Source organism: Phaethon aethereus (genome assembly GCF_964289735.1).
Source record: "Phaethon aethereus genome assembly, chromosome: 2".
NCBI lineage: Eukaryota > Metazoa > Chordata > Aves > Phaethontiformes > Phaethontidae > Phaethon > Phaethon aethereus.
The window spans coordinates 23,476,745-23,500,393 of record NC_138582.1 but is presented as its reverse complement, the minus strand read 5'-3'; the positions used below and the strand labels follow the sequence as shown (position 1 = coordinate 23,500,393).

At 38.3% G+C, this 23,649-nt stretch overlaps 1 protein-coding gene across 1 annotated transcript; it reads left to right on the top strand.

The window, feature by feature from the left end:
* Nucleotides 1-1,680: 1,680 nt before the first annotated feature.
* On the top strand, nucleotides 1,681-19,956 carry ATP6V1C1 (ATPase H+ transporting V1 subunit C1; the record flags this gene model as incomplete). Its single annotated transcript, XM_082015421.1, has 12 exons — nucleotides 1,681-1,812; nucleotides 4,858-4,925; nucleotides 6,073-6,158; nucleotides 7,141-7,235; nucleotides 11,492-11,583; nucleotides 12,675-12,773; nucleotides 14,130-14,198; nucleotides 15,592-15,684; nucleotides 15,773-15,866; nucleotides 17,194-17,291; nucleotides 18,466-18,592; nucleotides 19,861-19,956. 12 exons carry the CDS (start codon nucleotides 1,681-1,683, stop codon nucleotides 19,954-19,956), a joined length of 1,149 nt encoding a protein of 382 aa, XP_081871547.1.
* Between the last annotated feature and the right edge of the window lie 3,693 nt (nucleotides 19,957-23,649).

Below are 23,649 nucleotides of genomic sequence, written 5' to 3'. Positions count from 1 at the left end.
TGAGGAGAGCACAGATGACTTCTAGGTCCTCACTCTCTGGTGTTGAATAAAACCAGCTGTGCAGGTCCATGGCCTGGGCTTTGGAGAGTGCCCAGAACTGGGCTGGGTCAGGCCAGACAAGCTTCTGTGGAGTGGGACATGTGTCTGATCTTGGAAATACTCTGATTTCTCAAATATCTTTACCTGCCTTGGCATCATCTGTGTTTAGGATTATAGCATTGCTGTGCTATATATATATATATATATATATATATATATATATATATATATATATATATATATATATATATATAATAGCACACCACCTGGTAGTGGAGTGTCAGATGTCATGGAGTGTGCGGTATCAAGAGCCTTGATGACTGGATGTTGGCATTTCTTGTTATAAACAAGGCCCTTTAATTGAAGGAGAAAGGCTGTTATGCCAGTGACAAGATGTGCTTCATGGTACTAATTTAATGATTGGTAAACTTTCTTCAGCTTTAGGCTTCCTGAGTAGCTGAAGAAAAGAATCAGATAACAGGCCTTTCTTTAGTTCATCTCTAACTTCAATACCCATGATAACTTGTTGACCCTAGAATGATTACACGGATGAAGGACCTATATGTGTTGTTTTGGGCAAAGTTTGCTACTGTGTATTAGTTCTTACAGATACAATATTCTCTCTCAAAAAAAAAAAAAGTAAAAATTGGGTGCTGTAGTCTGTGCTTATTATGAAATGTAGGTTAGTCTCTACTTTTTCAAAACCGCTACAATAAGACATTGCAAATATTAAAATTTGACGTTTATAGTCTGTCAAGCTACGCTTTGATTCTGTTCTTCACTCCCTTATTAAAAAAAAAAAAAAAGTAACTCTCCACCAGCTTGTTCTGTTTCTTGGTGACAGAAGAACGTATATGCTCTGAACTTCTTGAGCTCGTTTGCAAAGTCGCTCAACACAATTTTTATTTAGTACAGATACTCTCTTGACTACTGCCAAGATGTGTAACATTATTGAAGGTCTGTAATGACAACAGAAATACCAAGACCAGAAGGTGTCCTCCTTTTTCTTGAAATTTTTAACTGCCAGGAGAACCTTCTTTGCTTGAAAGAATAAAAGGATTTAAATATCTTTTAGGCATTTACTCACTTTAAAACATTGTCCTAATCTGAAAAGGGATTGGAAAAGATAAAATGTCAGAGTTGAAGTTTGGGGGTTTTTCGCTTATGTGTTCAGAAAAAGTTGTCTGTTTTTACAGATGCTGGAAAATATTTAGAGCTGTGAAAATATGCTTTGGGTCCTGTCTTATGGATAAGACTTATAACTGTCTTATTTTCAGTTAGATAGTTTGCTTGTAATCTTTTGTGGAACTGCAGTTGAAAGATGCTAATGTTGCAAATTCAGCCCACTTTAACTTGCAGGATGGGCAGTTTAAAAAGATTTTCCAACTGTGCAAATGTGATTTGGCAGATAGGGAAAAAATGAATTTGGAACCATGCGATACTCTTGGTAAAATCTCTTACAGTGTCTGGAACTGCACTTTAGTAACATGGAATGAGATGTTTTTCTTCAGGCAAAGCTTTGAATCCTGAACTAATGGCAGGTATTATTTCTCCCCTCTGCTCCCCCTGCTCTGGCTTCTCTTCTGCTAGAATCTTGCCTCTATCTTCAGAAGCAGAAAGCATCAAGATAAACACATAAAAATGACTGAGTTTTGGCTGATTTCTGCTCCTGGAGAAAAAACCTGTCAACAGACATGGGAGAAACTACATGCAGCAACTACAAAAAATAACAATCTTTCTACTAATTCAAAGTTCAATATTCCAGACTTGAAGGTACGTAAGCCCCATTTTATGTCCCAAGAAGTATGTTTGTTTTGCATCATCTTTGTTTCTTTAGACTACAGCTGTAGATGGGGAATACTTGTTTAGAGAGAACAGCTGACTTCTTTTGATGATTATGTGTGGATCTAAAAAATAATTAAGAAAACAATTATAGTTTTTCTGAAATTCTAAGTTAAAGGTTCTTCACTCTAAGTTTTAAAGGTTCAGCAAGCTGTGACTTTCAGCTCATACAGCAGTTTTTCCAGGGACTTATACTGCTAGCAGTTAGCTGGAGGAGAAAATTAGAAGAAAAATGGAAACTTGTGATCTGAGTATTCAGATGGTACAGTTTCCTTTGGTGGTTGGGTTTTTGTTGTGGTTGTTTTCTTTGGGTTTTTTTTGTTTTTGTTTTTTACTTCTGAATTGTCTGCTTCTGCTTTTCTGGCTGAGATGCAGTGAAAAGGCTTGATTTAAAACACAGGGGTGTTGTGGTTTAGCCCCAGCTGGCAACTAAGCACCACGCAGCCGCTCACTCACTCCCCCTCCCCCAGTGGGACGGAGGAGAGAATTGGGAAAAAAACCTCGTGGGTTGAGATAAACACGGTTTAATAGGACAGCAAGAGAGAAAGAAACAATGATAACAACAGTAATAATACCAACAAAGGAATGTAAAAGAAAAATGATGCCCAATACAGCAATTGCTCACCACCTGGTGATCGACAGCCCGTCCCCGAGCAGCGATTTCCACCCCCCGGCCAACTCCAGTTTATGTACTGGGCATGACGTCGTATGGTAGGGAATATCCCTTTGGCCAGTCTGGGTCAGCTGTCCTAGCTGTGTCCCCTCCCAGCTCCCCGTGCACCCCCAGCCTCCTTGCTAGCAGGCCAGCACGAGAAGCTGGACTGTCCTTGACTACTTAGCAACAACCCAAAACATCAGCACATTATCAACAGTTTCTCATCCCAAATCCAAAACACAGTCTCACACTAGCTTCTGTGAAGAAAACCAGCTCTATCCTGGCTGAAACCAGGACAAGGGGTTGATCAAACAGCCACTACTTTTTCTCTGTCCAGAACTAACATTCTTCTGTTAGAGTAGTGGTTGTAGGCTGGGCATTCCAGTGTGACCTGCTCATGTGCGTCATAGAAAACGTGAAGAAAACTGTTTGAACTATTACTGTGAGAAGCAAAGAGAAACAAAATCTGAATGCAGTTTCTCTTTGTTAAGCACAATTACCAGTGTATGGAAAAGTTACGAGCTAGTGTATTCATTAAGAAAAGGTCTATCCCAACACCTGAATGTTTCTTGAACGAGCAGAATTGTGAGCTCAGTTGAACTGAGTGAAAGCTCATCAAAGCATATCAAAATGTAGAGGGGAAGATGCCACTAATCTCTGTCTACAGAATGGATCAAGTTCAGGTGGCATGATGCCTTGTTCCTGTCTCTGCGAGGGATCTGGCCCAGGGCACAAAGTGCTTCGGTGTGTCTTTTAAGAGGATCTTCCAACTGCCATAACTTTTATAACATTTATATTTAAACTGTCCTGAGTTATATATAGGTATAGATATACTAGTAGAGGTAAGAAGAGGGACTACAGCAAATGTCTGTCTCTTTCCAGGAGATCCTTGGAGATGAGTCAGGATGGCTTACAAACTGTAGGGTGCCTAGAGCATTTAGAAGAGTTATCGCTGAAAACTGATATGGCCTGTTAGGATTATAAATGATTGTGATTGTTTTCTACTTCCTAAAAGAGGCAGAAGCTGGGTATACTTAAATACAGTGGGAAATAGTCTGGCTTCTGAGACCTGGTAAAACTGTTTAAGGAGTGAGACCCTTTAATTAAAGCTCATTGAAGCAGTGATTTAGTCTCCATTGAACAGCAGCCTTATTACTTAAAGACTTAGTTGTCCCGTAGCTTGTCAGTGACTAGTCAAAACATTAGCTTCCTTATTCTGCATATAGCTCAGAAGAAGGCAAGGCATGGAAAGTGATTTGGTTGTGATGTTACTTAAGTAATTGTGCTCCTTTCTGCTTCAAGGCAAAAGAGAACAGGAGTCGTGCAAAGTTGAGTGGTCAAATATATAGAACAAAGATGCTAGCCTAAAAAATAATGTTAATAGCATCTTGACAGCAGATTCACTTATGCCTAATAAGCATTTCATCCAGAAATATAAACTAGTAGCTAAAATATTAGAAATAAGAGTCATATTTTTGGAGCTATCTCCTACTTCCATTGAACAGAGTGAACAAATGTGTAAGTATTTAAAGAGAGAACCAAAGAAACACTGGTATTATATGACCTATTTAATAAATAATAGCCCTTTGGCTGTTTAACTTGAACGTAGTTATACCATTCTTACACTTTTCGATGTCTTAGACCCACTTGAGACTTGTGTATGAAAGAGCTAAACAGAGAATATTTTACTGTGCTGTAACTTTTGTGTTTGAATTATACAGAGTCTAAAATGGTGTCATCCTTGGCCCCAGAAAGGTATACAAGTTGCTGTAGATTATTACATGAAATTAGGGAAGAAAGTGTTTTCTGGAGGAGAGGGCAAGAAAGAGTGAAAGCTTATAGACAAGCTAGATATTCCATTACTCCAGGTGCAGGAAGTCCAGACTCTTGTTGATCTGACTGCCGCAGTATTCTCGTATCTGCAAAGTTTTCAATATTCAGGTTGCCTCCAGCACGGAGATACCTGATTACAGAAATTTCAGATTTGATCTAAAGTAGTAAATCAAATGCTGAAGCAAGTGACTTGTGGGAAATGCAGCCAATTCATAATGTAAAAGTTGTTTTAACATGTTTTGGATGGCTGGAACGCAGGACTGAAACCGCGTGCTAAACTAGATCTGATATAGGGGTGCTTTAGAGGTATCTTGAGCAAATGAAACACAGTGTGACTTTGTTAAATCAACATGTCTGAATCTTAGAGTACAGTATTTTATGTGGTTCTGCAAAGCTACCTGTTCAGGAGGTGTAGCTTTTATTGTTATTCGGTTTTATCTTTCTATGTTTATATGCAATTGCTAATACATCTTGATCTTTCCTTCGAGGTTGGCACACTGGATGTTTTGGTTGGTTTGTCAGATGAGCTGGCTAAACTGGATGCGTTTGTGGAGAGGTAACAGTTTATTTTTACTAGCACGCAAAATATTAGAATAATGATGTGATTGTTTCCCGAGTCCTAATAATACACGATTATTTCCAGCTTTTTTGTTTCATAGTGATGCAGGCAGTCAGCAAGCTAAGACTTCAGAAAGCTAAGCTGCTGGTTTTACTAGTATCTGTACTTGGAAAAAAACCAACATATCTGAACTTCTTGTGGAATTATGCATTGATGAAGGATGGTTCTCCCTGCAGTAGTGCTGTGTGCTGCCAGGTCCTGGAGAACTGTTAAGAATGGAGCCTGACAGCTGCAGGAAGTGATGATGAAATGGAGTAAAACCTGTTCTTTTAGCCAGTTAGAGTACTATTTACAGATTTTGAGAAGGTAACCACATTGTTTCCTAATCCACAGAGATGATTAAACAGCATTAATATTAAAATGCAAAACCTATTGATTTTGAAGAAACTAACGGTTCTTTGAAAGTAATTTGGAGCAAATGTAACAAAATCTCATATAACCAGAACTTGTGGAGCCATCTTCTGATTCAAGGAAAGAAGTGTTATGTAGTTGTTTTTAAATAGAAAAGGAAACTACCTGGCATGGCACATGTGAGTAATACTAAACATAGCTTTTCTAGGCAGGAAGGCAGGTCTTGAGTGTCAGATCTCATGAGGGCTTAGGGCTGGGGTTTCTCCATAGGTCTTCAGTTATCTTTGGTGTTTCATTGTCATGGTTGCCTTGTGTTTTATTTGGATTATTGATGATTTCTGCCTCGCTATATACTTCTAGAAAGGGGTTAGGATTTTGAAAGTATCACAGTTTTCAAAAAAAGGTTGGAATATAGTGAGATTACACCTGAAGTCAACCCCTGTTTTCTGGAGGTGAGGGAATTAGCCTCACTTTGTTGAGAACTGATGAGTAGTAACATTAAAGGAGTATTTAAATAAAGTTCTGGCATGTATTTGAGAAGTTGGTCTCCTTCAGATAGAGCCCGGTTTGTGCTCTTGGAAGGTTTGTATATAAAGCAATCAACTCTTCCTTTTCTTGATCTAATGTCTTTTGATCCAATCTCAGGCAACTTCAGATCAGTTTCATAAATGGTATTTCTCAAAACAGCAGGTTTTTTCATTCTTTTTTCATATCTTTATCTTTCATTTTTCAGTGTTGTAAAGAAAGTGGCTCAGTATATGGCTGATGTTCTAGAAGACAGTAAAGATAAAGTTCAGGAGAATCTTCTGGCTAATGGAGGTAAAGTGTTAACCATAATATGTGTATCCCAAAAGTGTAGGAGGGAAGGCGGTGATCCTGAAACATACTGAATGCTGTTCTCTGACTTTCTGAAAGCCTAATTTAGACATGGAGGTACTTTTTTGCATGAGTCACTTGCCCTGACACAAATTATAGGATCCAAAACAGCAAGAAATTAAATTTACATGTTAAATACTCACTTACAGAAGCCTTTTTATCCTTTAGGGCTGTATTTTGTCATCACTGGTGTCTGGTGGAACATAAAAATTACTGTTACTGATCACTGTAAACATTCTTTGTATTAGTTTGTCATCTGAATAGGTATGATTTTATGTAAGCTATTCTGGAATACTCAGTTGTTCCCAAATTGTGATTGAATGTCTTTATAAAAGTAGTTTTCTTATGGAAATATTTGTCCATTTTATTATAGTAAAGAGTTGCACTGGTCTCTCAATCAATATTTTGTTTTCAAAGCTGTTTCATAAAATTTACCACAGCTTGTATTGATGCAAGAGAGGCTAGTATGAGTAGATTAACATGAAGACAAGTGCAGCGATCCTAATTAACACAGTTATTCTTAGATAGGGACTTGGAGTAGTCTCTCTCATAGATAGCTTTACAAAACTGTAGTTTCAGGTGAGCCAGATAATCTTTGCTTTCTTTTTTTTCCATCATAACCCTCCCTCCTACCCATTTTTGACACAAAGCAGAAAATAGTTGGTCTTGTCTATACTTCTCCAGCCATCGTTGCCTTAGTAGTAAATATCATTTAGGGTCTACAGAGGTGGAGAAGCATATCTGAAGGCAAAGGTTACAGATGGCTTACAACTTGATTGATTATTTTCAGATTTCTTAAGCAATAGAGTCCACATGTGTCCACAAACAGCCTGTTACAGTACTCTTCTGTTACAGCAATCCTACAAGGAATATTATACATCAGTCTTTTTATTGTCTATCTTAACAAAGTTCTTTAAAATTTTAGTTGACTTGGTTACCTATATAACGAGGTTCCAGTGGGATATGGCCAAATACCCAATCAAGCAATCCTTGAAGAATATTTCAGAAATTATTGCAAAGGTAAGGTAATTTGTTTTATAAAACTTTCGTACTTGAACTTGAGAGATTTATGCACAAAACTTGGTATTCAAAGCTATTTGTCTGTTTTTGTTAGCTTCATGTAACTTTGATAACTATAGTAGTGAACCTGGTAGCAGCCACTGTTTTAGTAACCAAAGAAGTATGTTAGGTTGCAGATGGGATTTGGAGAGTGTTCCCTGAAGGCCATCCTGCTGTCTTTGCTGATCTTTGTTTTCTAAGATCACTGATTTAACAAGGGGCTAGCAAATGAGGTCACTTACATTTAAAATTTGCTGTACTGGTATGTCATTTGTCTGATGTTCTCAAACTTTGTGGGCTCTTAGCAATGACCCAGGGAACAAACTTCCTTTATGAAAGCTGTGGCACTCAGTATTGAGGGGAAAAATAAGCCGTCAGTACTAAATGTAAGGAAAGCTCATTCCAGTGTCATGGATTTTCCCCGTCTTTGCCTTGGTAAAGTTTTTCGTGCTTTGGGGACTTCATTTGGTTTGTACGTGCTGTGAGCATATATAGGGTCCTTAGCAGTGACTTACTGTATTCAAACAGTGAAAGAGTTCTCTGTAAGCTACCCTTGCTTTAGTATCTTCCCAGCTTTTTCAGGTTTTTTTTTTTTCTTTTCTGTTTTCTGTAATCTGCAAACTGGCTCTTGGAATTATCTGTGTCAATAAAATATATACACGCTCCCCCCCCCCCCCCCCCCCCCCAAAAAGCAGCTGCTCCAGGTACCTATAGAGACAGTCTTTGGTGATGGATATGTGGGAACTATAATTGGGGTGGGGGTAGGGGTAAGTGCTGGCAGACTCATGCTTTGCTATAACTGCACATTCTTTACATCTTAGTTTCTTTCCTGAAACTATTAGTTTAAAATTTTTGCGGAGGTTACAAAATCTTAATATATGGTACATAGCTGACTGAGAATGCAACTAACACTTTAATTTTGATATTTTCTTTGGGGCTATCACTGCTTTTTGAATTTAGTCCACAAATTACACTCAGTAACTATTCCTGGAAAGCATCTGCAGTGTGGAGTTTTGTTAGAGGAAGACTGACTGTCTTATGATCCTTAAGATTTGTTCATTAAAAATATCCCACAGATAGAAAATAATAATCTTAATATCTGACACTACTTAAGCACATAAGCTTTTGCTTCTTCTTCAGAAGGTATCAGAATGAAGCACTCAGCTGTTTACAGCAGCTACTTGGCAGGTATAGACATGAAGTTTAAGTTCCGAGAAGAGGAACTTGGTGGGGAAGGAGGGATAAAGAGAACGTAAGACAGGGTGAAGTGGTTTCTACAAGCCTTATCAAGGAAGTGGTTCTTGAAAAAGTTCCTTTCCTTTGGTTTGGCCTTAGAATAGGAGTGAAAGTTACTGAATTAAAAAGAAAAAAAAAAAAGAAAGTCTTCAACTGTGTTTTGTCTCATTTTTGCAACTTAGCTGTTGCCATAGTATAGAACTTGTTTTTGTAACAACTAAGTTTATTAAAAAAACAACAAAGAACATGAAGGGATATGCCCTTTGAAATGTTATCAAGGATTCAGTGCATGTTATCCTGTGTCCTGGAATTTGTTGGATAAATCATCTGCTTGCAGCAAAGTTGTACTCCAGAACCTGAACTTAAATAACTGACTTGTATTCTTCATCTAATTTAGGGACCTCATTGAGTTATTAGACTGGATACTAAATGCAGAGAAACAGGTCTGCTGGAGTTCAGCCTGAATCATCCTGTTGAGGCTTTCCATTTCTCTGCATGTTCAGCTGTACCTGTCTTCTACAGGGACAGCTTCAGGGACACCTATATATTAAATCTAATTTCAAATAGTTTAAAAATGTTTTCAACTGTGAGTCACAGATGTTTGTCAATAAAGTGGAGAAGAGAAGAAAGATGACTGAAATTGTTTTACTTTCTTGTGGAAGTGACACCTAGGAGATAATGTCACAGGACTTGAAGCAGTTTTGTCCCTAATGTAGTTAAAATCTTCACTTTGGCATGTGATTAACATGAAGATATAGGAAAATTGATAGAGGTACATTAATTAAAATCTGTGAAGCCTCTTGACATGTTCATGTTAAAATAACTCAAAAAGCTTGTTACATCATGAGATGCTACTTTTCCTGTATGGTTTTATATCCTCCTCACTCACTATAACAGCAGATTCTGGTATATGCCAAAATGAGAGTAATGGCAACTGCAGTGGGGAGTTTGTCAGTTGACAAAAAATTCTAGCAATGTTGGAAACATTTAAAATAAAAGGAAATCTACTGAAACTATTTATCAAGTTTTTTCAGCTTTTAACTTTCAGAAGTATTGTGACCTCCAGTATCAATACTGAAGACTTCAAAGATGGTATCTCCACCATGTGAGAGCTGTCACTTAATTTAGACATTCTTTGTATTTGAAATTATAGTCATAAGACTGTTACGCAAGGCGACAACCTCGATACCCTTAGTGCCCTAGTCCAACATTTTCAGCAACCCAGGTATCTACTGAAATACAACTCAGTTTTATAGCTACAAGACACTCATGTATTGCCAGCGACTATGTAAGTGGTTTAAATACCTGGGGTTTGCTATGTGTAGAAATAGGCCCACTATGTTAGATTGATACTTTCTTCAGCAATATCATGAGTCTGCCTCATTTTGCAATGACATTTGAGTTACCCACCAATCCTATTACCAAAATAAGTATGTATTGTCGCTTCATTTGGCAGTTTTACGCAAATATATTTTCAAGATCTCTGCTGTGACGTGAAGGTTTGTGGTTCTGCATTCTCTAACATTTTAATAGGAAGCAAAGCTGATCCTTATTTATAGTAAACTCCAGTCAGTGCAGCAGTAACAGGCTTTTGACTAAGCAGTCCTCTTTTAAAAGGCTACTGACTTTATAAATGAGAGCAATTAGAGTATTGACAATTGGGAAACAATGGAACTAGTTCGTAAAGGCAGTGTTTGGCATCAATGGTTTTTGCTTTTTGTCATTAAACAATGTGTCGTTAGACTGTTGTTGAACGTTTTGATCCTTGAAAAAGGCAGAGGGGAAGGTTGTTGGTCTGGGAAAAAGTCCAAATGCACAAAGGTACTAGCTTAATAGCTTCTGATTAATTTTTCCCCTAGTGCTGTCTTCTAGCTGTGTAACAAAAAAAAGGTGCCATTTCTTGTAGGATTAAAAAGTTTTCATTAAGATGTGTGCTTTGTGGTGCCTACTGAAATGTTCCACATACTTTGCTAAAGGTTACATCAGTCAAAGAATTTAAATAACCTTAAGTACTCATTTGTTTAAAAAGTGGATTGTCTTATTTTCAGAGTATTGTGTCTAAAACATTGCTGTATTTGTAAAGGTGCAAGCCGTTAATGTGTTCCCAAATGGAACTGCCAGAATGTTCAGGCTTTTAATGACTTCTTCCTGCTACAGACAAGTGAACTTATATGGTGACCTTGTTTATGGTAACAGAGAACCAAGTGATATAAAGACAGCATAAAAGATGACTTTGTGAAGGGAGACGGTGATATGATTTATTGTGTTTTCCCTTGCAAACGTACAGAATGGGAAATAGCTCTGTTGGGGGGGAGGGGGAAGACATAAAATAGTTGTGATAATATTTAGAACTGTAAATAGTAACAGCCATTTGGAATTGGGCAGATGATGCATTTAGTTGATACTCTGGCTTTGAGTGACCAAGGCTATTCATCTCAAGGAAAGGTGCAAATTGCAGTAGGCAAATACAGTGCCTCTTAAGTTGTAGATGATGCAAAGCATTAATGTTTTGGGTTACTTAATTCTTGATTTGCTACTCATAAAACTATACTGTCATTCTTGTCACTGAAACTCCAATGAGGGAAAAGCATAATGAGCAAGTGAGGTAACAGCTGGAGGAAATGATACCCTGTTTTAACAAGTATACTTGTTTCACAGTAGGAAGGTAAACTTCAAATGATCTCTCCTGTCAGCTGAGATGGAGAGTGCTAGCCTCAAGGTGGTGGAGTAACGATCAGCTGGGTGCAGTACCATGTCGAGTTGATACCAGAAGATGACATGTAACTTTTATTATTGGCTGATTTTCCTTTAAAGGAATTCTAACTTAGAGTTCTCTGAGTTTTCAGTGAAGTTTATCAAGCACATTTTAACTTGTGTGTTTTTCATTAAGTTCTTGTTGGCAGATCTAAGCTTTGAAATTGAAGTAATTTAAAAACTATTCTAGTTCTTTAGGCACTGTTCCTTTTCATTTTATCTTTAAGGGAGTAAACCAGATTGACAATGATCTGAAAGCAAGAGCCTCAGCATACAATAATCTGAAAGGGAACCTTCAGAATTTGGAAAGAAAGAATGCGTAAGTCATTGTTTTTTTACTAATGTAGCATGGGAAAGTTATCTAATTGTGAAAACTTGGTAACATGTGGAGAGGTACAGGCTCTAAGCTTAATGTATTTTTGAGGTTTATCAATCTTGATTAGCAGCTGTCATAAACCAGCATTTATTACTAGCTGACTTGCTGGTAACAGCTCACTTGTATTTCATAATTGCTTCTCAATCACACAAAAGCATGTACAGATAGTATAAATTGCTGGACCTTTTGAGAGAAGCTTGCTGTTGAAGTGGTGTGTAACACTGCTACTTAGGTGTCTGTCAAAACACGGAACTCTTTCCTGTCACTCACGTGCTTTAAGCATATTGATATTACTGGGTTTCTTCCCTCAAAAGTAACCGGCAGAGAGACGTTGGTTGCATACGTGCGGATAATAAATTAAACAAGGACTGCATGCTGTCTTGTCATGTACATGTGATGATAACTGTACCTCAACTGTATTTCAGATGGTTCTTCTGTGCAAATATGGTTGATTAATTTGACCCAACCCTGCCATTACAGTTAATGGTACAAGCCTGCTGGCTGATTCAGAACCATGGCTCATGGTAATGGTAGCCATTTTATGAGTGAGCCTAAAGTTCTGTCTTAAGCCATGGTAATTTGTCAGCTAAGCTTCATTAAATCTGTGTAAGTTCTTAGCCTTTTGTGAATATGAGGCAATATGCTGCTTTAAATTTTTATTGAGGTTCTGTATGTAGGTCTGTACTAGGTTAGTTTTAACTCTGAGGTTCCAGATACTAGACTTCACAATTAATGTTTTTCTTTTACTGGTTCTTGTGTTTTTAAATCACTTTTAAAAAGAGAACTTGGCTTCTTAACTGTGTGAGGTGTTTGGAATATGGAAATGATGCGCAGTAGTGGAGCTACTGATAAAAACTTTCAGTGACTTTAGACAGTAAGATATAAAATGTATATAAGGACATTTTGTTTCCTCTACTAATAGTGAATGCTTAAGTAAAATAAATTTTTGAAAATGCTATGCTATTCAAGCACTGGAAACTGTCCAGACGAATTCAATTCTTAAACATGTATTTACTGTCTTTGTTTCTCTGCAGGGGAAGCTTGCTAACCAGAAGTCTTGCTGATATTGTAAAGAAAGAGGACTTTGTACTCGATTCAGAATATTTGGTCACGTTATTAGTGATTGTACCAAAGTAAGTTTATTGTTTGTCCTAAGAGCAGAATAAAATAATAGATCCCACAACCCCGTAATACTGTAAGAAAGGACATCTGAATTTCTTTGGGGTTTTCCTGGATGAACTAACACAAACTTTTGGATGCGTAGTAGAGGCAAATGAGCCTGTGTACCTGTATTCCACTGTTCACAAGAATTCATCATAAGGAATTGCTGAGTGCTCATGAATTTCTTTAAGAAACTGGAGATTAGACTTATATCTCTTATCTAATATTAGCCATGGCTAGTCATGTTGCAGAAGGTATCCTTATGAAAATAATAAGTACTGAGTAAAAACATGACTTGTTTTACATTAGAAGGCTTAACGATTGAATTATCTGGGTTAGGACTATGCTGGCTTTCACCACTTAGAGTGAAGTGACCTCTCTACTACTTTGCTGTGTACTTTTTCAGATTGGCAGAACACTGCTTTTTTTTTTTTTTTTTTTTTTTTTACTTAGAATCCAAGTCTCTACCAGTGGTAGAGACTCTCGGCTTATGTCATGTCAAAGGTTTGCTAGGAACAGGTTGTTCCTGTCTGAAATATTTAAACAACAAAAACCCCACTTTTTCCCCTGGCCAAGGAAAGTGGTGATAGATGTCCTCAAGACTCTTGTAAAATGAGAAAATGGCACTAAACTCTCTTTCTGGAGCTGGGAACAAAGAGAGCTTCTAACTTGTAAAAATAGCCAGTAGGCTTTTTATTGCATGGAGCAGTAGTCTGCCACATGTAAGACTGGTGAAGACAGAACAGTTTTGCAGCAGCTTTAGCAGAAAACAGGTTGTTAGTGTATCTTGACTTGTTATTTTTCTTTTGCTATTGACTTGTTTTTGTGTTCAAAGGGTGTAACCTCTTCACCACCGCCTACAAAAAGGCAGGGCTTCCAAAATTCTCAGTGGTCATTCAGGCAAGTGCAGGACTCTAGAGAACCCATTTCTAGGTGTAGAAAAAGTATTCTTATCAGTACTCAGAAGAGCAGAGTTACAGAAGGAGTTTCTGATAAACCTTGACAGTTAAGTCTGGTTCCCCAAGAGCTGTACTGAATGATGACTAATTTAATTTTATAGTTCTTTGATTTCAAAAATTTTACACTTGTAAACTTATATGAAGACTGAAGATAAAAAAATGTTACATTTGCTATAATTTATTTAGCAATAATCTTTAAAAAAAGCATGAGGAGGATTTCCCATGTGTCTGGTATTTCTGACAACCTACACCTGGGTTGGGAGATGTGATGATTAAATGGCTTTAACTTTAAAAAAAAAAATTGATCCATTAATGTAAGATTTCTTATTACAGTACTAAAAGTCTAATCATAACCTGTGTATTCTCTAGGTTAAATTATAATGACTGGGTTAAGCAATATGAAACACTAGCAGAGATGGTTGTACCACGTTCCAGCAAGTAAGCTGTTAAATGCTAATTGTCATATTTGCATGTGCTATAATTGTTCTTTATCTGTAGTGACTTTTAATTTTGAAGATTGGTCAAAAACTTGTCAAAATGTCTAGCCTTATACCTTTATCTGATCAAGCTTGATTATGTTGTAGTTGAAGAAAAATTCAAAGGATCTCTAACTCTAGGGTTAGCAAAGTTATCATACTAATTTGTGGGACAAGTAAAAGAACCGAAAAATTAGTCTAGGTCAGGTCAGGCCCATTCAGCTTCAAGCTAGTGCATGGTGGGGTTTAGCAACAAATACTAGCTGCTAGCCTGTAAGCTTTATGCCTGTACTCAGAGGACTTGAAACAAGTTACATATACCCTTTGAAAACGGCTAAAGAATGAGGAACTGGAAGTGTAGATGTTTTTGGTTTGTGGGGTTTTTTTTTTCTGTGCAAAGAAAACTAACTTGTCTTACAGGCTAAGAAAGGTCCTTGGTACCAAACTGGTGCTTGATGTCTGTGATGGGCAAGACTGAGGCCAGGATTTGATAATACTGTTAAGCCACTTTAGCAATCTTGTAACCACATTAAAAATAAAGTCAACATGTAGCACAAAGCATTGATGCGTTGTAAATTTTAACTCGGAGAGTGAAGTTTAGATCAGGCAGATCTGATATTATCAGCTCTATGCCAGTTATAAAATCTGAACTTGCTTTGGCTAACTTCACATTTGAGTTGGATCAACTTAAGCCTAGTGGGAGATCTGCTAATGATTCTTATTTAAGTACTGGGAAACCATGACCTAGGGATAGCTTAAGAAGAGGTGACTTGTTCAACTGTGGGATAATGCTTGTATCGAAGACAATATGACGTTGAGGAACAGTCTAAATCTCTTTAAGCTTTTATCCTAAGGTGAAGTCTCAAAATAAGCAGTATTGTCTTGAACTATAAAGTATTAAATCTAGGGGTTTTCTTTACAACCTAGGAAACACTTTTCTTACCAACCTATGTCTCTTTAATTTGTGTCCTTTCCTATTTTAAATCCATTTCCTTTTTCTTTAAAACACACATTTCTAAGAATTCTGTAGTCCAAACTTTTCAGTATTAAACCAACTTTAGTTCATTTTTCTGTAAAATAATTTTACATTGAACATACAGACATGTATGAAGTTTGAGTGGTGAAGTCTCAATGTGAAATGGGAACTGCCATCCTTTACAAAGGGAGTAATTAAGAGCAGTTGCTAAAGTTTCCGTTACTTTCCGTATAAGGTGTTTAATTTGGGAACTAATCCTGTGTGATTATCTGCATCTATGTTCTTGCCTGAATAGTGATAAAAGTGCAACTTAAGCTACTGTATACCAGATCTGCGGTGACTTGAACCTTATTAATTCTGACACTTTTTTTCTGTGTAGTGTACTCTTTGAGGATCAAGATAGTTACCTTTGTAACGTCACCTTGTTCAGGAAGGCAGTGGATGACTTCAAGCATAAAGCCAGAGAGTATAAGTAAGGCTTATTTTGTGTATGTTCTGCTTCTCATGCTTTGCAGGATCTCTAGATAGCCACTCTTGATTTTATTCACTTCCAAATGCAGATTTATGGTCCGTGACTTCCAGTATAATGAAGAAGAGATGAAAGCAGATAAAGAAGAAATGAATAGACTGTCAACTGACAAGAAGAAACAGTTCGTAAGTCTGTATGAACTAGTCATTATAGAAACATGAGATGTCTAAGACTTGTTATTGCTACATAACAATTTCATGAACTTGTGATTCTGAGGAAGTATTACAAGAATGACATGACATAGCCTGCCACCCAGCTAATCTGCTCAGGGATAATTGAGTTTCCTGTAGAACAAATGTTCCTCACTGCATTGAACCAAGTACTGATATTACAGAATCACAGAATCACTAGGTTGGAAAGGACCTTCAAGATCATAAAGTCCAACCATTAATCCAGTGCCACCATGTCCCCTAAACCATGTCCTGAAGCGCCACATCCACACGTTTTTTGAACACTTCCAGAGATGGCGACCCCACCACCTCCCTGGGCAGCCTGTTCCAATGCTGACCACTCTCTCAGTGAAGAAATTTTTCCTAATATCCAATCTAAACCTCCCCTGGCGCAATTTGAGGCCATTTCCTCTTGTCCTATCACTAGTTACTTGGGAGAAGAGACCAACACCCTTGTCGCCACAACCCCCTTTCAGGTAGTTGTAGAGAGCGATAAGGTCTCCTCTCAGCCTCCTCTTCTCCAGACTAAACAACCCCCAGTTCCCTCAGCTGCTCCTCATAAGACTTCTGCTCCAGACCCCTCACCAGCTTCGTTGCCCTTCTCTGGACACGCTCCAGCACTTCAACATCTTTCTTGTAATGAGGGGCCCAAAACTCAACACAGGATTCAAGGTGCGGCCTCACCAGTGCCGAGTACAGGGGCACAATCACTTCCCTACTCCTGCTGGCCACACTATTCCTGATACAGGCCAGGACGCTGTTGGCCTTCTTGGCCACCTGGGCACACTGCCGGCTCATGTTCAGTCGGCTGTCAACCAGCACCCCCAGGTCCCTTTCCGCCGGGCTGCTCTCTAGCCACTCCTCCCCAAGCCTGTAGCGTTGCATGGGGTTGTTGTGGCCAAAGTGCAGGACCCTGCACTTGACCTTATTAAACCTCATACAGTTGGCCTCTGCCCATCGATCCAGCCTGTCCAGATCCCTCTGCAGCTGATAATACGTGAATTTGAATGAAATAATAAGATACTACTAAAATGGTCCTTCATATAGTTAGCCCACGGCAGCTGAGATGGTATACTGATGTGACAATGGAAGTCTCATTAAATTTCTTTTTACTTAGTATGGAAACACCCTTGAGCTATTATGTCTATAGTGAACTCTGCCTTTAAGTTGTCTTTCTTATCATGGTACAGATATTCAGTATCTGCTCAAACGTGCTTAATAGGCTGAATGTTTTTCTGAAGTTTGAATAACATAGTTTATTTTTCCTCTTCCCCCCTCACAGGGGCCTCTGGTTAGGTGGCTGAAAGTGAATTTCAGTGAAGCTTTCATTGCATGGATTCATGTGAAAGCACTACGGGTTTTTGTTGAATCTGTTTTAAGGTAATGAGGGAGACATGAATAGTGCTTTTCTTCCTAGACTTTGTAAGAAATTACATCTAGCTTGGGTTTACCAAACTGGGGTGTGTGAATGCCACCCTTCTGGGAAGGAGGAGACAAGAAGTAGGGCAATAATAATAGCTGATGGCAATAGCTCTTGTGGGCAGTTGTGGAATATTTGAGGTAGACAACTGTGTATCTTGACCCTTGGATAATCCTTCCGCCAATGCTTTAGGAATTACAGGTAGTCTGTAAGTTGCAGCAAGGCGTTTCTGCTGATTCTTGGCTTGCTTTATGAGCTGCTTGCAAAAAGAGCTTACTATATCTTCTATTTAAGTGGGAAATGTGAATAGTTCAGAATAAAAAGTACTCAGTTTGACACTCGAAATGTATGCTTTTTCTTTAAAACATGCCTTTCTAAGAATTTTGTAGTCTGAACTTTTCAGTATTAAACCATTCGATATTCCAACTACAAAATTTCTCTGCTTTTTTTTCTTCATAACTATTCAGAAGTATAGTTACTAAGCTGACTTAAGAACAGCTGTACTTGTTCTGCAGGAGGAAGGATTTTTTCAGAGTTGAAAGGACTTCTGCCTTGGTCAGAAAAAGAGAAGGGTTTTTTTTAGCCTTTTTGGCAAGTTATCAGAAAAGACAACCAAAGGAGGAAAAAAAAATCACATTAACTTGCACTCTAATCTGTTTCATGGCTGCTATGGGCTTATTTTTAAGACAAACTTGCGTAAGGAAGGAAGCTGAGCTTGATTTGAATATTGTCAAATGTTTCCACACACCTAGAAAGGAGGATTGAGTAGAGACTAGTTTCTCTGCCTAGTGGCATAAGCAGAGTCTAGCAAGTAAACTAATTGGAATGTTCAAAACTTAGTCTGAGACTTAGGTAACTTTGAGAATTGTGCTAAGTACTCAACTATTTAAAATTATTTTAAAAGCATTTAGATTTATGTTTTGTTGTTTTAAACTTGAAGAAAGAAGTTCTACTTTGTACAATTCATAAGGCATTAATAAACAGAATGGTCTTGCAAAAATTAAAATGAGCAGAATTTCCTCTTCAGCAATAGGATTCTTTCTCAAAATAAAATAAAATAAAATAAAATCTGCTTTACAAAATAAAAGAAGGCTTATTTCAGCATTTTAATAACTTTCTGCTTGACTTCCTCAGATATGGTTTGCCAGTGAACTTCCAGGCAATGCTGCTTCAGCCTAATAAGAAAACAATGAAGAAACTGAGGGAGGTTTTGTATGACTTATACAAACATCTTGACAGTAGTGCAGCAGCTATCATTGATGTAAGTGTTTTTGTAACTGCTACTCCCCTTCAATATTAGGTTTAAACAAAAAAAAGTCTATTGGCTTTATTAAAAAGCTACACCTCTCCATATTCTCCATCATCCTCTTACAACACAGAAAACTTTATCTCCTTGTGAAACTGCCACTTCAGTTTTACATTTTTGCAAAGCAGATGGTATTAAAAGTTGCAACCAATGCATTTGATGAGCTGTCTGGTATAAAAGACTCATGTAGTTTCTTCCTGCTGCATCCTTTCCAACTACCAGTGGAAAGGTATCTTATAGACTGTATACACATTCATATCCTCAAAGGATTCAAACCAAGTCAAATTTGATCTGAAACTAGGCTTAAGGTACTTGAACACACTTTAGGTCTTTTTTTGAGCCCAGAAGGAATACATAAATTGTCCACATTCTATGGTAACAGTGGCCTTAATACTGAAACAACTTTTTTTTGGTTGCATTGCTGTCTTTGTTTTTAAGTTAACGTAGTTGTCCTTCTCTGCTGAAGGAGGCTGAATTGATGTCAAGATGGAGTCATCCTTTCCATCTGTAGAGGTCTCACTTTCATGTTTAAAACTGATTTGCTGGGAGCCTTACTCTACTAATTTGTTTTGAAAAGCAGTGCTTTTCATAGTTAAAGATTAACTAAAGGTAGACCACACAATGAGTTCAGCTGAATTTAAAAAGATTATTTTTAATCTTTCTTAACATTATATTTAATGCTTTTCCAAAGTATTTCCAAACCTGCTGGGGGAAAGGGTATGTGAGACAATTAAGGTGAAAATTAAAGATGCTGAACTTCATGTAACTTCCTGGATCATTCAGCACTTCATAACATTCTTTTCCTAAACTGTCTGTGTTTTGAAGTAGTAAAATGTAATTGTAGTGCTTTTCCTTCCATTTAGTGGTGGTGTGTTTACCATAGCAACAGATGTGAATTATTGATACAGAATCACTAGGTTGGAAAGGACCTTTAGGATCATCAAGTCCAACCATTAATCCAGCACCACCATGTCCCCTAAACCATGTCCTGATACAAAACTACTTAAGATTTTTGAAAAAAGACTTGTATTTCACTTAGAACTTTGACAAATGAATAACAGTATTTTTCAAGCTTTGTTGCTTAAACAGTCACTTGAATGTGAAAATATAAGCTTGAAGTCTTGCCTGGCCTATATGCTTCTAAAACATATGAATGTTTCATCTACTTCTGAATAGGAGCCTGAACTGTAAGAGTATAACTGGTTTCAAAACTTTATTTGCAGGCAACTATGGATATTCCAGGCCTAAACCTCAGTCAGCAGGAGTACTACCCATATGTGTACTACAAGATCGATTGTAATTTGCTGGAATTCAAGTAAAAGTTCCCTAACATGACAATCTTCTCAGTGTTGGTGTAAACAAACAGAAGTGAGGTTGAAGTACAGTAATACTTTTAACACTCTACTAATCATATGCTTGCTTCTTATGTTAGGTGAATTTGACACACAGTGGTCCATCTCTAGACATTTTCTTTTTAAAGAACAGTGTAGGTAATCTGCTTTTAACTAATTATGTCTGTAAATGTATATTGAGAGAATTGAAGTATTTATAAACAGAGTGATCTATTTAAGGAAAAGCTCATTCCTCTTTCGTATGGTGGTCTGTGTTAATTCCATTTACCATTGTTTATAAAAAAACTTGTTTACAGAAGAATAGTGTAAATGTTCATGGCCATTTTGTTCATTTGATTTAGTAGATACAATTGTGTTCATGTTGTTGAACTGTGATGTAAAGTATGTAAAATTGGTATGAAATTGTGCTTTATGAATGGTTTAAAACTACAGTCAAAGCACTGTAAACACAGGAAAAAATAAACCTACCTGTGCAAATGTGTCACTTCCCTGTACCGCGTGTAACTGTAGATACCTGTGCCTAAGCTGAAGCAATGTATCAAGTCATAAAACCGATGCGGCATCCTGCATGCAGTGGTACAGAAATGCAGTTGACATCAGCACAACTACTTCTAAGAGATGCAGGTATTTCTTTTGCTTTGTGCAGAAATGCTCAAGTATGTTGGTTGGCCACCAAGCCTATGTATGAATGTTTATCACATTTATATCTTCATGACTTTAAAGAAGAGAGAGGAGGCAGTTATTGGGAAGATGGAAATAACCTGGGATGCTAACAAGCGAGGTTGATGTGTGACTTTTTTGATAATTCTTTGTTCTTGTCAATCAGTTGAAGCTTGGGACTACTTTATGGATTTGAATACTGTACTGTTAGATGCTTACTTATATTTTTTTTTTTGGCAGCATCCTTTCTACCATACAGGGAATATGACACCTTCCGTTTAATGTTTACAGAGAGAGGTTGTTTATCTCAGTAGCAGTTATCACAGCTATTACAAGTATTCTGCATATTCCATTTGTTAAATATGTGGTTAAAAACTGCAGTACCTTTTAAAACTGACTTGAATTAAGACTGAGACTGGAGGAGCACTGATTTGTCAAAATTAGTATTTGACATACTGTAACCACTGGATTTTTTCTAATTTGGTCACTAACTGAAAATACCAGTACTGTGAATCCTAAGCAGTGTAAAGCTTTCATCTATAGAATCTCTAATCCTGAACCAGAAGCACTTTTGAAGAATTTGTTGCTACTGGTAACGAAATGGGGCTTGAAGTCTATAAAAAAAAAAAAAAATTACTGTAAAATTATATTTGATTTTCTCACTTTTTAAAATTTTTTTATAGGTAAAAGGGGAAAGAGTGAGATCAAGTGTTCGGCTGTGCTCACACTCCCATGCTCGCTCTCATTTCCTTACAGAAGATAATAGCTGCTTACTGCGTTGACCAGGTTGTTGAAGTGTGTGAGCAAGTGGAAGGGGTTTTCCCCTCTATCACTCAGCTCTGCCCCTTCCACTGGCTTTTGTTATTACTATGTACAAAGATAGAAGTCTTGGTCCTGAGCCCACTGTAACTGAAAGAAACTTCACAGGGGTAAAGAGGTTTTTTTGGTCCACTGGAAGCATTTAATTAAAGCTTCCCTGATCACAGAAGTAAGCAGGCTAAACTGTTGTCTCTGTTCATCTTCTCTTCTGATTTTGTTTTCAAAGCCTTCTTACAAAAAAAGCGCAGTACAAAGGCTTAGGATTCCAGTTTTATTGCCAGTTAAAATAGATTTGGATGGTGAGAAGCAGACACAAAAAAACCCTCCAGAACTTATCCCCCTTGTTTTTTCCAAGGCTCAACTTCATTCCTTTATCCCCAGCCTCCTTCCTTCTGCCCAGTAGCACAGAGGGATGGGGAAGCGGGGCGGGGGGGGTATGATCAGTTCGTAACAGTTCTTCTCTGCCTCACCTTCTTCCTCGCACTTTTCCCCTGCTCCAGCATGGCTCCTTCCATATGCTGCAGTCCTTCAGGATAAACCTAGTCTAGCATGGGTCCTCTATGGGCCACATTTCTTCCAGGGCATGTCCACCTGATCTGATGTGGGGTCCTCCAGAGGCTACAGTGTGAATTATCTGCTCTGGCATGGATCTCTCCATGGGCTGCAGGACAATACCTGCTCCCCTGTGGTCCTCTCTGTGCTGCAGGGAAATGCCTGCAGTGCATTTCCTTTCAGTGACGCATCTAGGCTGGACTTACTTGTGGCTGAAGAAACTCAGAATTGCTGTTTACAAGAAAGGGAAGATGATAGAACATTAAATGGTAGTGACTAGCCATGGAATAGCAGATGTCTGATACCCTTGGGCTTTCCTAGTGGTAAAAAGTACCTTGGATACAGGCGGTGGGCGTTAGTCTGTGTTACATTTGATTTATAGGGAAAGGCTACAACTAAAACCACCTCTTTTTACACTTTATTATATTTCTGTGGTTCTTAAAATATTTCTGGCAAATGGAACAGGGTTTGAACTGTGTAGAAATGGAAAATTTTCATTCTGCTTCTGAGAAGCATGCCAGGTGATTAAGATAGAAAGTAATTTGTGGAAGAAATGAGGAACATAATCTACTCTGGAATGTGAGCAGTATGGGAATCTTATTTTTATTACAATAAAACACACCTTATAGTGTTAGTGACTGAGCCAACCAGGGAAGGGGCCTCACTGGACCTGTTCATGAACGGAGAAGGACTTATGGGTGATGTGATGGTTGGAGACCATCTTGGGCATAGTGGTCACAAAATGACTGAGTTTTCAATTCATGGAGAAGTAAGGAAGGGGGTCAGCAGAACTGCCACCTTGAACTTCCAGAGGGCAGATATTGGCCCATTTAAGAGGCTGGTTGACAGTCCTATAGGAGGCAGTCCTGAAGGGCAAAGGAGTAAAGGAAGGCTGGACGTTCTTCAAGAAGGAAATCTTAAATGTGCAGGAGCAGGCTGTCCTGATGTGCCGAAAGATGAACTGGTGGGGAAGAAGACCTGGCTGAACAGAGAGCTTTGGCTGTAACACAGGAGAAAAAGGAGAGTTTGGGACCTTTGGAAGAAGGGGAATGCAACTCAGGAGGACTACAAGGATCTTGTGAGGTTGTGCAGGGCGAAAATCAGACAGGCCAAAGCCCAACTAGAACTTAATCTGGCTACTGCCGTGAAAGAGAATAAAAAATGCTTCTACAAAAGGAGGGTGAAGGAGATTCACCATCCTTTATTGGATGCGGGGAGAAATACAGTGGCAAAGGATGAGCAAAAGGCTGAGGTACTTGATGCCGCCTTTGCTTCAGTCTTGAAGGGTAAGGCCAGTTGCTCTTGGGATACCCAGCCCCTTGAGCTGGAAGACAGGGACAGGGAGCAGAATGGAGCCCCCATAATCCAAGGAGAAATGGTTAGTGACCTGCTCCACCACTTAGATGCACACAAGTCTATGGAGCCAGATGGGATGCACCCAAGGCTACTGAAGGAGCTGGCGCAAGTGCTCATCAAGTCACTTGCAGTCATTTATCAGCAGTCCTGGCTCTCCGGGGAGGTTTCAGTTGACTGGAGGTTAGCAAATGTGACGCACATCTACAAGGAGGGCTGGAAGGAGGATCTGGGGAGCTACAGGCCTGTCAGTCTGACCTTGGTGCCAGGGAATGT